Source organism: Chiloscyllium plagiosum, unplaced genomic scaffold (assembly GCF_037043375.1).
Source record: "Chiloscyllium plagiosum isolate Xiang-an unplaced genomic scaffold, Cpla_swu_hap1 HiC_scaffold_33, whole genome shotgun sequence".
Taxonomy (NCBI): Eukaryota; Metazoa; Chordata; class Chondrichthyes; order Orectolobiformes; family Hemiscylliidae; genus Chiloscyllium; species Chiloscyllium plagiosum.
Genome location: NW_028270171.1, coordinates 15,039,814 through 15,052,760, shown reverse-complemented (window position 1 = coordinate 15,052,760; position 12,947 = coordinate 15,039,814). Strand labels below are relative to the sequence as shown.

The 12,947-nt window shown below is 48.0% G+C and overlaps 1 protein-coding gene across 4 annotated transcripts in view; it reads left to right on the top strand.

Annotated features, from left to right (window-relative positions):
* The window catches only part of tmem184ba (transmembrane protein 184ba), a 139,620-nt gene that overhangs the window by 40,561 nt on the left and 86,112 nt on the right, over positions 1-12,947 (top strand). For all 4 annotated transcript variants that reach the window (XM_087978105.1, XM_087978108.1, XM_087978107.1 and 1 more), the window contains exon 3: positions 10,571-10,736. In XM_087978105.1, coding sequence (XP_087834231.1) covers positions 10,571-10,736 — 166 coding nt within the window. The remainder of the gene's footprint in view (positions 1-10,570; positions 10,737-12,947) is intronic.

Sequence of the window (12,947 nt, the reverse complement as noted above, 5' to 3'; positions counted from 1 at the left end):
CTGACGTCAGCACCAGGAACTGGTTGCTGAGCAACAGCAGAGACACACTCTCTTATTCTTCTTTGGATGAGGAGATTCCCGGTCTCGGGCAGCCCTGCCTCTTGAGTACCAATGGAAGCAAAGACCAGTGCGTCAGATGATTATTATGAGTGTGTGTGTTCTTGGTTCTTTTATAACAAGAAGCAAAATGCAATTTGAAGGGCATTTTGGGTGGGTGTATTTTTCTCCCTCCCCTTCAGAATTGGGACGGTCAAGGAAGGAGTTTTGTCAAAAACTAAATCACATTTGTCAATGCAATAGGAAGGATGTTGTCAACCTGGAAAGGGTACAAAAACGATTTATAAGGATGTTACCGAGACTGGAAAAATTGAGTTAAGGAAAGGCTGGGACTGTTTCCCCTGGAGCCTTGGAGGCCGCGGGGTGACCTTTATAGAGGATTATAAAATCATGAGGGGCATAGGTAGGGCAAATAGTCAAAGTCTTTTTTTTCCCCAGAGTAGGGGAGTCTAAAACGAGAAGGCGAAGGTTTAGGGTTAGAGGGCAAAGATTTATAACTGACCCAATGGGCAACACTTTCACGCAGAGGGTGGTGCGCCTATGGAATGAGCTAGGTTAAAACAAGGACTGCAGATGCTGGAGATCAGGGTCTAGATTAGAGTAGTGCTGGAAAAGCACAGCAGGTCAGGCAGCATCCGAGGAGCAGGAAAATCAACGTTTCGGGCAAAAGCCCTTCAGGTATAGACGCAGGGTGCCTGCAGGGTGGAGAGATAACTGAGAGGGGTGTGGGGGTGGGGAGAAAGTAGCATAGAGTACAATAGGTGAATGGGGGTGGGGATGGAGGTGATAGGTCAGAGAGGAGGGTGGAGTGGATAAGTGGAAAGGAAGATAGGCAGGTAGGACAGGTCATGAGGGTGGTGCTGACCTGGAAGGCTGGAGCTGGGGGAAGGGGAAATGAGGAAACTGTGAAGTCCACATTGATGCCCTGGGGTTGAAGTGTTCCAAGGCGGAAGCTATGGTGTTCTTCCTCCGGGCGTCAGGTGGTGAGGGAGCGGCGGTGGAGGAGGCCCAGGACCTGCATGTCCTCGGCAGAGGCGGGGGCGGGGCGGAGTTGAAATGTGGGCCACAGGGCAGTGGGGTTGATTGGTTGCTAGGGGAGATGGTGGAGGTGGGTATAGTTGCAATATTTTAAAGACATTTATATCGGCACATGGATAGGAACAGTTTGGAGGGAAATGGGCCAAACGCAGGCAAATGGGACTAGTTCAGTTTAGGAAACCTGGGGGTCAACGTGGACGAGTTGGGCTGAAGGGTCTGTTCCTGTAGGGGCTGTTCTGCTGTAAAGTGCGTTTAGATTACATTAGATTAGATTAGATTAGATTACATTACAGTTTGAGCTATAGGGAGAGGCTGAACAGCCTGGGGCTGTTTTCCCTGGAGCTGAGGGGTGACTTTATTGAGGTTTATAAAATCGCGAGGGGCATGAATAGCTAAAACCTCATCCCTGGGGTGGGTCCAGACCTAGAGGGTATAGGTTTAAGGTGAGAGGGGAAATATTTAAAAGGGACTTAATGGGCAACTTTTTCATGCAAAAGGTGATATGTGTATGGAATGAGCTGCCAGAGGAAGTGGTGGAGGCTAGTACAATTACAACATTTAAAAGGCATCTGGCTGGGTATATGAATGGGAAGGGTTTGGAGGGATATGGACCAAATGCTTGCAAATGGGACTAGATTAATTTAGGATATCTGGTCAGCATTGATGAGTTGGACCGAAGGGTCTGTTTCCGTGCTGTTCATGTCCATGACCCACTTCTGTTCTGCTACACCTCCGTGGGGTAGTGCACTGGAAATGGAGTCCTGTTGTTTTTGGAGTTTTCACCAAAGTTAATGATTCTATTGAAATAAGCAAAATTCCTCAATTTACCTGATTCTCAGACCCAGATTGATGAATTGCAGATCTGTATCTGTCATAGTCGTAGAGATGTACAGCATGGAAACAGACCCTTCGGTCCAACCTGTCCATACCGACCAGATATCCCAACCGAATCTAGTCCCACCTGCCAGTAAACAGACAAATGCCAACTTGAACCATCAACATAAACTCTATTAGTGATAAACCTAACCTCCCCCTTGTGCCTCCAGATAAACACAAACACTGAAAAACAACATGGCTATTATGGGTGGAAGGATGAATGGGAAAGCAGTGGTCCCTAATCACAGGATCTGCTGGAATGTTTCTTCTGCTGCTCTGAATGCTGCTTCTCGGGTGTTCCTACCTTCTCCAGCTGCTTTCATTGGTTTGACATGTTCAAACATCAGAAAGGTCCCTGACTCGTTTGTTTAAAAATCGAAGCTTACAGCAACTGCTGGAGAAAAGATCAACTGGTTTTCTTGTGTTTTACTGCAGAGAACAGAGAGACCTCCTGAGCCTGTGGAGATCCAAGGGCTTCTCCCTATGTCTTTCACAGTCCCACGCTGCTCAGCTACCTAAGAGCCAATTGTGCTGTTGTCAGGCAGAAAGCATTTGTTTTCGATTGGTCTGTGGACTAAAGACCAATTCATCAGATACTTGGTGCTGGTTTGAACTCCATTTGTAAAAAAAAAAAATCCAGTTCATTGACACCTTCTGCTTGAACCAGTAACTATATAAGCACTGTTTACAATAAGTGTAAACTTCTTACTTTCAAAAGGCATGCAGCAACCCTTCAGTAATCCTTTTCAAAACAATCTTTTCTCATTCCAATCCACCATTAAAAAGAATAAAAATACATTTTATACTTTCAAGGCTTATTGGATTTTTAATTTCTGGTGAATCACTCCCAGGGAGGGAGGGAGGGAGGAATACATAGTCATCATATTGGAGCACATTATGGATTTTAGTACCTTGCTTTCCTGATAATCCCCGTGTTTTCTCATTCTTACACTGGCAGAGTGGAATAGTAGTAATGTCACTGGGCCAGTAATCTAAAGGCTGAGACCAGTACTGTAATGACACTGGTTCAAATCCCACCACAGCAACCAATGGGGTTTAAATTCAAGTAATAAATCTGAAATTGAAAGTTGCTCTGAATATTGGTGAGCATGATGTTTAAAAACCCATCTGGTTCACTAATGTCCTTTTTCAAGGAAGGAAATCTGCCATCCTTACCTGGTCTGGCCTCCACATAACTCCAGTCCCACGGCAACATGGTTCGTTCGTAACTGCCCAGAGGGACAGTTCATTGAATCATGGAATTATAGAATCCGTACAGTGTGGAAACAGGCCATTCGACCCATCGAGTCCACACTAACCCTCCGAAGAGCATCTAACCCCCTCTTCCCCCCCCAATCTATCGCTCTAACCCTGTATTTCCCATGGCTAGCCCACCTAGCCTGCACATCCCTGCACAGTGCAGAGCAGTTTATCTCAGCTAATTCACCTAACCTGCACATCTTTAGATTGTGGGAGGAAAGCAAAGGAAACCCATTCCAGCATGGTGAGAATTTAGATTCCTTACAGTGCGGAAACAGGCCCTTTGGCCCAACCAGTCCACACTGACCCTCTGAAGAGTAACCCACTCAGACCCATTTCTCTCTGACTAACGCACCTAACACTATGGGCAATTTAGCATGGCCAATTCACCTGACCAGCACATCTTTAGACTGAGAGGAAACCGGAGCACCTGGAGGAAACCCACGCAGACACTGGGAGAATGTGCAAACTTTACACAGTCACCTGAGGCTGAAATCGAACCCAGGTCCCTGGTGCTATGAGGCAGCAGTACTAACTACTGAGCCACTGTGCCTCCGGGAGGGGCAATAGATACTGGCTGTGCCAGTGTTGCCCACAGCCCATGGCGGAATTTTTAAAAACCTCATTCTCCAACCTCTTGTTAGCTGCTTAATGTTCATCTTATATTGGTGGATACACTGTTAGATGGCTGAACATTGCAGTGCCTAGTGATGTTAACAACTTGGCTTCAGTTCCCACACTGGCTGAGGTTACCAGGAAGGACTCTCCAACTCAATCTCTCTCCTTCTTTGATATGGAGGTGCCGGTGTTGGACTGGGGCAGGCATAGTCAGAAGTACTATGTACATTGTACTTTGCTCAAAAAAATCATGAATCCGTGTAAGACTCTGTTAACTCAATTTTAAAATTAGAATCAGTCTAAACGTTATAGGCAGAGATAACAGAAGGAGAAAGTGAGGTCTGCAGATGCTGGAGATCAAAGTTGAAACTTTATTGCTGGAACAGCACAGCAGGTCAGGCAGCATCCAGGGAACAGGAGATTCGACGTTTCGGGCACAGGCCCTTCTCCTGAAGAAGGGCCTGTGCCCGAAACGTCGAATCTCCTGTTCCCTGGATGCTGCCTGACCTGCTGTGCTGTTCCAGCAATAAAGAGATAACAGAACACAGGGGGCCGACACCTTCAACATCTTATCTGGCCTGACACCAATTATTAAAGTTAACCTGAGAATGTAACTTTAAAAAAAAAAGTGTTGTGATTTACATGTGGAAGAAGTGAAACTATCATGGTCATTTTAACAGATGAGAGACTTAAACAATCAAGGTATTTTCATTGTATAATTTCAGTTACATCACACTGTAAACTTTTGCTATAAATTCTGTGTCTTACAATTGTGTCCTCCACAACCACCTGATGAAGGAGCAGCACTCCGAAAGCTAGTGCTTCCAATTAAACCTGTTGGACTTTAACCTGGTGTCCTGTGATTTTTAACAGGATCCCAGGTTATAGTCCAACAGGTTTATTTGAAATCGCAAGCTTTCAGAGCGCTGCCACTTCGTCAGGTGAAGTGAAAGAGAAGCACCCAGGCACAGAATTTATGGGCAGAGAGAGCAAATGATTACACGAATTGTGTGAATGGAGTGTTGAATAATAAATCTCTGCGGGTGATCAAAAGTGTCAGACAGTGTGAGTAAAGTGTCAACAGCTGAATAACAAGTGAAGGGATGACCTATAATCTGATTAAATGTGGCTGAGAGATACTTACAAAAAATTAAGGTGGTGCTGGAGACAAACCAAGTGACTGGAATAACATGTTCAGTGTAGGAACCGCATGCTGTGGGTCTAACCACAGTAATAAGTAATCCAAAACTACAAACTAATTAAGGTAGAGAGATCATAATTTATCAAGGTGATGGTTTCAAAACTGGACAGTAAGGAGGATTTTACAGATACAGAATGGTATGGTGGGGTCACATGTAGTGCAGCATGAACACAAGATCACAGTTGAGGCCGTCTTCATGGGTGCAGAACTGGCTGTTCCTACAGGCACAACGACCCTCGGGTCAAACCACCATTGGTCATCTCTTGTGTAATGAGAGAGCAACCCTATGGAATATTATTGTTTATTGCAATGGAAATTGAGTACAGAAGTTATGATTCAGTTAGTGAGGGCATTGGTGAGACCGCATTGGGTGTACTATGAACAGCATTGGTATGCAATACTTGGCCAGGGACACAGCAGAATGAGACTGACTGGATTGGATCAAGATACCTAGGTATATATTTATTGGGCCAAATAGCTGTGTCCTTGCAGTAATGCTGATATATATCCATACAGTCCGGAAATTCCGTGACTATTCAACAAAAGGGCTTTGGGTAGGTCCGTGATTTGACTGCTCAAAGGGTGAAGGTTAGCTTACCAACTCCGATTAGGACATATCATGCTTTCCTGTTTGCTTATAGCTATATAATGGGCAACATATATAACTCCAATATAGTTAGCTTACCAACTCTGGTTAGGACAAATCACACACTCCTGTTTACAATCACCACCTCACCTGCCTCCGCAACGGCAGTATAGCCTCAGGATAAGGAGGTCAACCATTTAAGACAGATGGAAAGAAGCTTCCTCGCTCAAAGGGTTCTTAATCAATGGAGCTCCTTCCCCTGAGGATTGTGGCAGTTTCATCAGTGAATATATGTAAGGCTGAGAGTGAGATTTCATCTCTTGGGGAAAATCCAAGGCAGATCAGACGTTAAAAGGAAATTACAGTTGAAGCTGAAAAGCTGCCTCGATGGGCTGAATGGTCTGCACCTATTTTTTGAGTTCACACAACTGAAGCAAATTTCCCATCACTGACTGCCCAATCCTCCATCCACACAGTGCATGACCTCCTCACGTCAAGTGAACGTAAACACTCTGTTGTAGCTCCTCCTTTTGTGGGAATGTGGACATTGCCAGCTGGGCTAGCCATTGCAGCCCGTTCCTAATTGCCCTTGAGAAGGTGGCAAGCTTCCTTCGTGCAATCCCACAATGTTGTTAGGACAACGGAATGCCAGGATCTTTAACCCAATGACACTGAAGAAACAGTGATCTGTTTCCAAGACATTCCTGATGAAGAGCCTATGCTCAAAACGTTAACTCCTGCTCCTCAGATGCTGCCTGACTGGCTGTGCTTTTCCAGCACCACACTTTTAGACTCTAATCTCCAGCATCTGCAGTTCTCACTTGCTCCTATTTCCAGGTCAGAGTGGTGAGTGGCTTGGAGGGGGATGGTGTTGCCCTGTTTCTCGCCTTCCAGGTGGTAGCAGCCATGGACATTCTCCCAACCTGCCTCCTATTAAAAACACCATCCCTTATTCCCAATTCCTCCGCCTCTGCCGCATTTGTTCCCAGGATGACCACTTGCACCTTAGAAAATCCCAGATGACCTCCTTCTCCCAAGATCACAATTTCCCTTCCCGTGTGGTTGATGATGACCTCCAGCGCATCTCCTCCACTTCCCGCACCATCGCCCTTGAACCCCACCCCTCCCAACGCAACAAGGACAGAACCACCCTGGTCCTCACCTTCCATCCCACCAAACTCTATATATTGCATTATCCTCCTCCACCTACAAACCAGTGATATATTCCCTCCCACCCCAATCAGCATTCCAAGAGACCATTCCCTCCACGACTGCTTTGTCAGGTCCACGCCCCCCCACCAGCCCACACCCAACTCCTGGCACCTTCCCCTGCCACCGCAGGAATTGCAAAACCTGTGCCCACGCCACTCCCCTCACCTCCGTCCAAGGCCCCAAAGGATCTTTACACATTCGACAAAAATTTATCTGTATCTCTACCAATGTCATCTATTGTATCTGTTGCACCCAATGTGGTCTCCTCTACATTGGGGAGACGGGACACCTTCTCCCAGAACATCTTTGGGATGCCCGCACCCACCAACCCCACCACCCCATGGCTGAACACTTCAACTCCCGTGGTAAAAACAAGGACTGCAGATTGCAGATGCTGGAAACCAGAGTCTAGATTAGAGTGGGGCTGGAAAAGCACAGCAGGTCAGGTAGCATCCGAGGAGCAGGAAAATCGATGTTTCGGGCAAAAGCCCTTCATCAAGAATAGAGGCAGGGTGCCTGCAGAGTGGAAAGATAAATGAGAGGGGGGTGGGTGTGGGGAGAAAGTAGCATAGAGTCAGAGGAGATGACCTGGGGGTTGCAGTGAGAGAGAGAGAGAGAGAGAGAGACTCACTGAGACTCTTGTAGAGAGAGGAGGAAAATTTCTTCCAGGCAGGCATCCTTGCAAGAGGATTCGCAGTAGGGTTAAAATCAACTAGGTAAAAACAAGGACTGCAGATGCTGGAAACCAGAGTCTAGATTAGAGTGGGGCTGGAGAAAACGTCGATTTTTTCCTGCTTCTCGGATGCTGCCTGACCTGCTGTGCTTTTCCAACACCACCCTAATCTAGACTTCAACTCCCACTCCCACTCTGTCAAGAACATGCAGATCCTGGGCCGCCCCCACCGCCAAACTATTAGCACCCATTGCCTGAAGGAAAAACACCTCCTATTTTGCCTTGGGACCCTGCAACCACACAGGATCAATGTAGACTTCACCAGTTTCCTCACTTCCCCTCCCCCTACATTATCCCAGTCCCAAGCCTCCAACTTGGCACTGCCCTCCTGACCTGACATTCACTCTTCCCATCTATCTGCTCCACCCTCTCCTCCCCATCCCCCCCCCCCTTGCCTTCATCCATCTATTGCTTTCTCAGCTAACATCCCCCCCCCCACAACCCCACCCCTCTCGTATTTATCTCTCAGCCCCCCCAGCCCACAAGCCTCATTCCTGATGAAGGGCTTACGCCTGAAACTTCGATTCTCCTGCTCCTCGGATGCTGCCTGACCTGCTGTGCTTTTCCAGCACCCCACTTTCATCTCTGATCTCCAGCATCTGCAGGCCTCAATTTCTCTATGGAAAGTGCTGTCAAAGGAGCTTTAGTGTGTTAATGCAGTGTACCTTGCAGCCAGTGGTGTGTACCATCTATGAGGAGGAGTCTCCGTGCAACCTGGAGAGGGCCACTGGGTGGTGGGTTTCATCAGAGGGTCACCAAATCTCAAGGGAGGGGCAAGACTGAGAGGGCAGGCTCTTCATTGTAATCTCAGCCAGCAGGGGAATTCTGCCTGGACTGTTGAAATCACTCTGCATTATGGAGCAGCTAACCTGAGCTCGCTATGTTGGTGCTGGAGAGATGGATTATTGAACATCTTGCGGGCGGCACGGTGGCACAGTAGTTAGCACTGCTGCCTCACAGCACCAGAGACCCGGGTTCAATTCCCGCCTCAGGCGACTGACTGTGTGGAGTTTGCACGTTCTCCCCGTGTCTGCGTGGGTTTCCTCCCACAGTCCAAAGATGTGCAGGTCAGGTGAATTGGCCATGCTAAATTGCCCGTAGTGTTACGTAAGGGGTACATGTAGGGGTATGGGTGGGTTACGCTTCGGCGGGTCGGTGTGGACTTGTTGGGCCGAAGGGCCTGTTTCCACACTGTAATGTAATCTAATCTAATCTTGAGTGGGTTAGCGCTAAAGCAGGTAGCTTGGCCCATGATGGTGTCGAGCTCAGGGTGTTGTTGGAGCTATGACCATGCAATGTCCCCACTGGCTTATCACCGACTGTCCAAAAGCCATTTCCCTCCGTTTCCACCCTCCCCAGCGTTGGTGAATTAACTCTTCACAAAAGTGGATGGGAGTTGACATCCTGATTGTTCATTTGTGGGGGGCATTCACAGCAATGCCAGACTGAGGTCTCCTGTTCCCCTGCCTGATGTAAAACAGAGCCACAGGTCCCACCTGCAACTAGGAAAGTCACCCGAGTCCCACTCATTCCCGAGGAAGAGCTTATGCTCGAAACGTCGATTCTCCTGCTCCCCGGATGCTGCCTGACCTGCTGTGCTTTCCCAGCACCACACTCTTCAACTCTGATCTCCAGCACCTGTAGTCCTCACTTTCTCCTGATTCCCACTGTGGACAACTCCACGTTTTTCCGTGTGGAATCATGAGACTCTTTCAGACCAGGAAGGATCAGCAACGTGAATTCACGTTCCCACAGCTCACTGTGACATCCTGTGGAGTTAGCTCTTTGATGGATGAAGCATGCTGGGAGAAAGTGAGGACTGCTGATGATGGAGATCAGAGTCAAAAAAGATGGCGCTGGAAAAGCACAGCCGTTCAGGCAGCATCCGAAGAGCAGGAAAGTCGACACATCGTGCATAAGTTCTTCATCAGGAATGTGGGGGTCCAAGGGGGCTGGTAGATAAATGGGAGGGGGGTGGGATGGTAGCTAGAAATGCAATAGGTAGATGAAGGTGGGGGAGAAGGAGATTGGTCGAAGAGGAGGGTGAGCAGATAGGTGGAAGAAAGATGGACAGATCATGAGGATGGTGCCAATTTGGAAGGTTGGATCTGGGATAAGGTGGGGGGAGGGGAAATGGGGAAACTGGTGAAATCCACATTGTCGTGTGGTTGGAGGGTGCCAAGGTGGAAGATGAAGTGTTCTTTCTCCAGGCAATGAGTGGCTAGAATTTGACGGTGGAGGAGGCCCAGGACTTGCATGTCCTTGGCGGTGTGGGAGGGAGAGTTGAAGTGTTCGGCCACAGGGCGGTAGGATTGTTTAGTGCGTGTGTCCCAGAGATGATCGCTGAAATGTACCACAAGGTGGATGAAGCATACTGTCTGGGACATGATCTATAAAGGCTAACTGCCACCAATTTTGGGAATGAAAGCAGGAATCTCGGTGGGTGATGGTGATATGTAATGGTAATGTCAAGTTCTGGTAATCTAGAGGTTCTGGATTTGAAACCTACCTCAAAAGCTAGTGGAATCTAAAATTGACTTTAAACAAATTGGAATATAAAGCTAGTCTCCCTAATAGGGGCAATGCTGATGGTTGTACAAACGTATCGAGGTCTGTAATGTCTTTTTAGGGGAACAGACCTCCCATCCTGACCTGGTCTGGCCCATTCTTGTGATTGAGCCAACAAGCCACTTAGTTCAGGGGCAGTCAAGGACAGTGACACTTGCATCCCAGTTAATCGCATTGCCGTAAACCTGCCATTTTGGATGTGTAACATTTATCTGTCAAATAACCAAGGATGGGCCAAAAGACTTAATGACCCAGTTTTACAGCTTTAAATGTTCGTTTCCAGCTTCATATTCTGTGGTGGTACTCTGTGACAGGACTTCACTGTTGCTGACTATTTTAACCTTCCCCCTCACTAGGCTCTTCCACTCTGCAGCCCTCCTCTCTCCAGTGCTGACAACTCCCTCTCTTTGTGTCTTGGTAGATCTACATGCACCTGCGATGTTACAGCACCCCGAATGAGCAACGCTACATCGTCCGAATCCTCTTCATCGTCCCCATCTATGCTTTTGACTCATGGCTGAGCCTCCTCTTCTTCACCAATGACCAGTACTATGTGTATTTTGATACAGTACGAGACTGCTATGAAGGTAGGTGAGCACAATAGCTGTGGGGGGCTTCGAGCAGTGGTTACATCCCTCTCATTGTTTCTCAATCTCGGCTGTTCTCTCCGCTCCACTGTGGGTTATGACGCTGGACTAGCCCAAGGTCGTGAATTCAAATCTTCCTGTAGCAGCTTTAAAACTGGATTCAGTGAATTGAGTTAAAATGGTGATAAGCCATTATCTTGCTGGAAAACAAAACTGTCTGAAGGGGATGAATACATATCTCCCTCCCTCACCCGCTCACTTGTCTTTGAGTCTATAACCTATTTCTTTCACTGTCACTTTCTTTCTATCTCTCTCTCTCTCTCTCTCTCTCTCTCTCTCTCTCTCTCTCTCTCTCTCTCTCGTTTTTTCTCTTACTTCCTCTCTTGCCCCCAGCCCTCTCTCCCTCCCCACCATTCCCCTCCTTCCCACCTCCCTCTCCACCCCTATCCCTTTTCTCTCGACCCCCCCAATCCCTCTCTTCTCTCGACCCCCAATCTCTCTTCCCCTGCCCCATCCCTCTTTTCTCTCTCTCGCATTCTCCTTCACTCGCTCTCGTGTGCTCTTGCTTTCTCTGACTCTTCCTTTCCCCCATCCGCCTTCTCTCTCTCCCCCTCCATCCCTCTTCCCCTCCCTATGCCTCTTCTCTGTCTTCTCCCCCCAGTCCACCTCTTTCCCCCCACCCCTACTCCATCCACCTCTTCTCTACCTCGCGCCTGTTTTTTTCTTTCTTCCTTGCTATCTCGCTCGTGCTGCTCAGTGTGCCCATTCTGACAAGCAGTTCCCAGCAGTCAGCATGGCTTTCCCCAGCAAGGCCCTGATTCGGATGGATTTGATTTGGTTGTTTATTTTTTCCCATGTCCTGTGCCCTCAGGGCCAGCCCAGCTGAGAAGGATTGGTGCACATTTCTGGGTTGGTTATTACTGGCGCCCAGCCACAAGAGGAGACCAAATACCCGCGTGGCTTTCCTGATTCAATCTCTGGAATCCAACTGAATACAGGCGCTGGAGCAGCAGAACTTGCCTGAGCTACATTAGCTCCCCAGCGAACATTGCATTAACTTTAAACTTCTCTCCCTTGTTTCTAAATCCCTCGTGGACTCTTCCCTGTCTCTGTTAACTCCTCCAACCCCACAGCCCTCCTCCAACCTCCAGTTTTAATCCCTGCTCCAATGGCGGCTCTGCCTTCAATTCAGATGGCCCAAAGCTCTGTCACCCCCTTCCCTAAACTCCTCCACGTCTCAACTTTTAAGAAGCCCCCAAAAACCTACTTACCCTCCTGACCAAACCTCAGGCTATCGGATTCAGTGCATCCCAACATAGAGACCTTGGAGTGCAGGTTCCTTGAAAGTAGAGTCGCAGGTAGATAGGATAGGTGATAAATGAAGAAGGCATTTGGTATGCTTTCTTTTATTGGTCAGAGCATTGAGTGTAAGAATTGGGGGGGGGGGGGGGGGGGGGATGTCGTTGCGGCTGTACAGGACATTGGTTTAGGCCACTTTTGGAACATTGTGAGCAATTCTGGTCTCCTTCCTATCAGAACGCTATTGTGAAACTTGAAAGGGTTCAGAAAAGATTTACGAGGATGTTGCCAGGGTTGAAGGGTTTGAGCTACAAGGAGAGGCTGAACAGGCTGGGGCTGTTTTCCCTGGAGCATCAGAGGCTGAGGGGTGACGTTATAGAGGTTTATAAAATCATGAGGGGCATAGGTACGGTAAATAGACAAGGTCTTTTCACTGTGTTGGGGGAGTCCAGAGCTAGAGGGCCTAGGGTTAAGGCTGAGAGGGGATAGATTTAAAAACTGACCCCAGGGGCAACTTTTTCACAGAGAGGGTGGTGCATATATGGAATGAGCTGCTAGAGGAAGTGGTGGAAGCTGGTACAATTACAGCATTTAAAAGGCATCAGATTGGTCATATGAATAGGAAGTGTTTGGAGGGATATGAACATAGAACATTACAGCGCAGTACAGGCCCTTCAGCCCTCGATGTTGCGCCGACCTGTGAAACCAATCTGGGACTAGATTAATTTAGGAAATTTGGTTGGCATGGATGGGTTGGACCGAAAGTCTGTTTCCATGTTGGTATATCTTTATGACTCTATCTCCTGGTGTGGTTTGCGCCTCATCTGTGCTCCTCTTGTGAGACGGGATTCTGTCAGTCCTCAGCCAGTTCCGAGTGAGGGAGGATCTCTTCGGAGGGTCAGTAGGACTCAG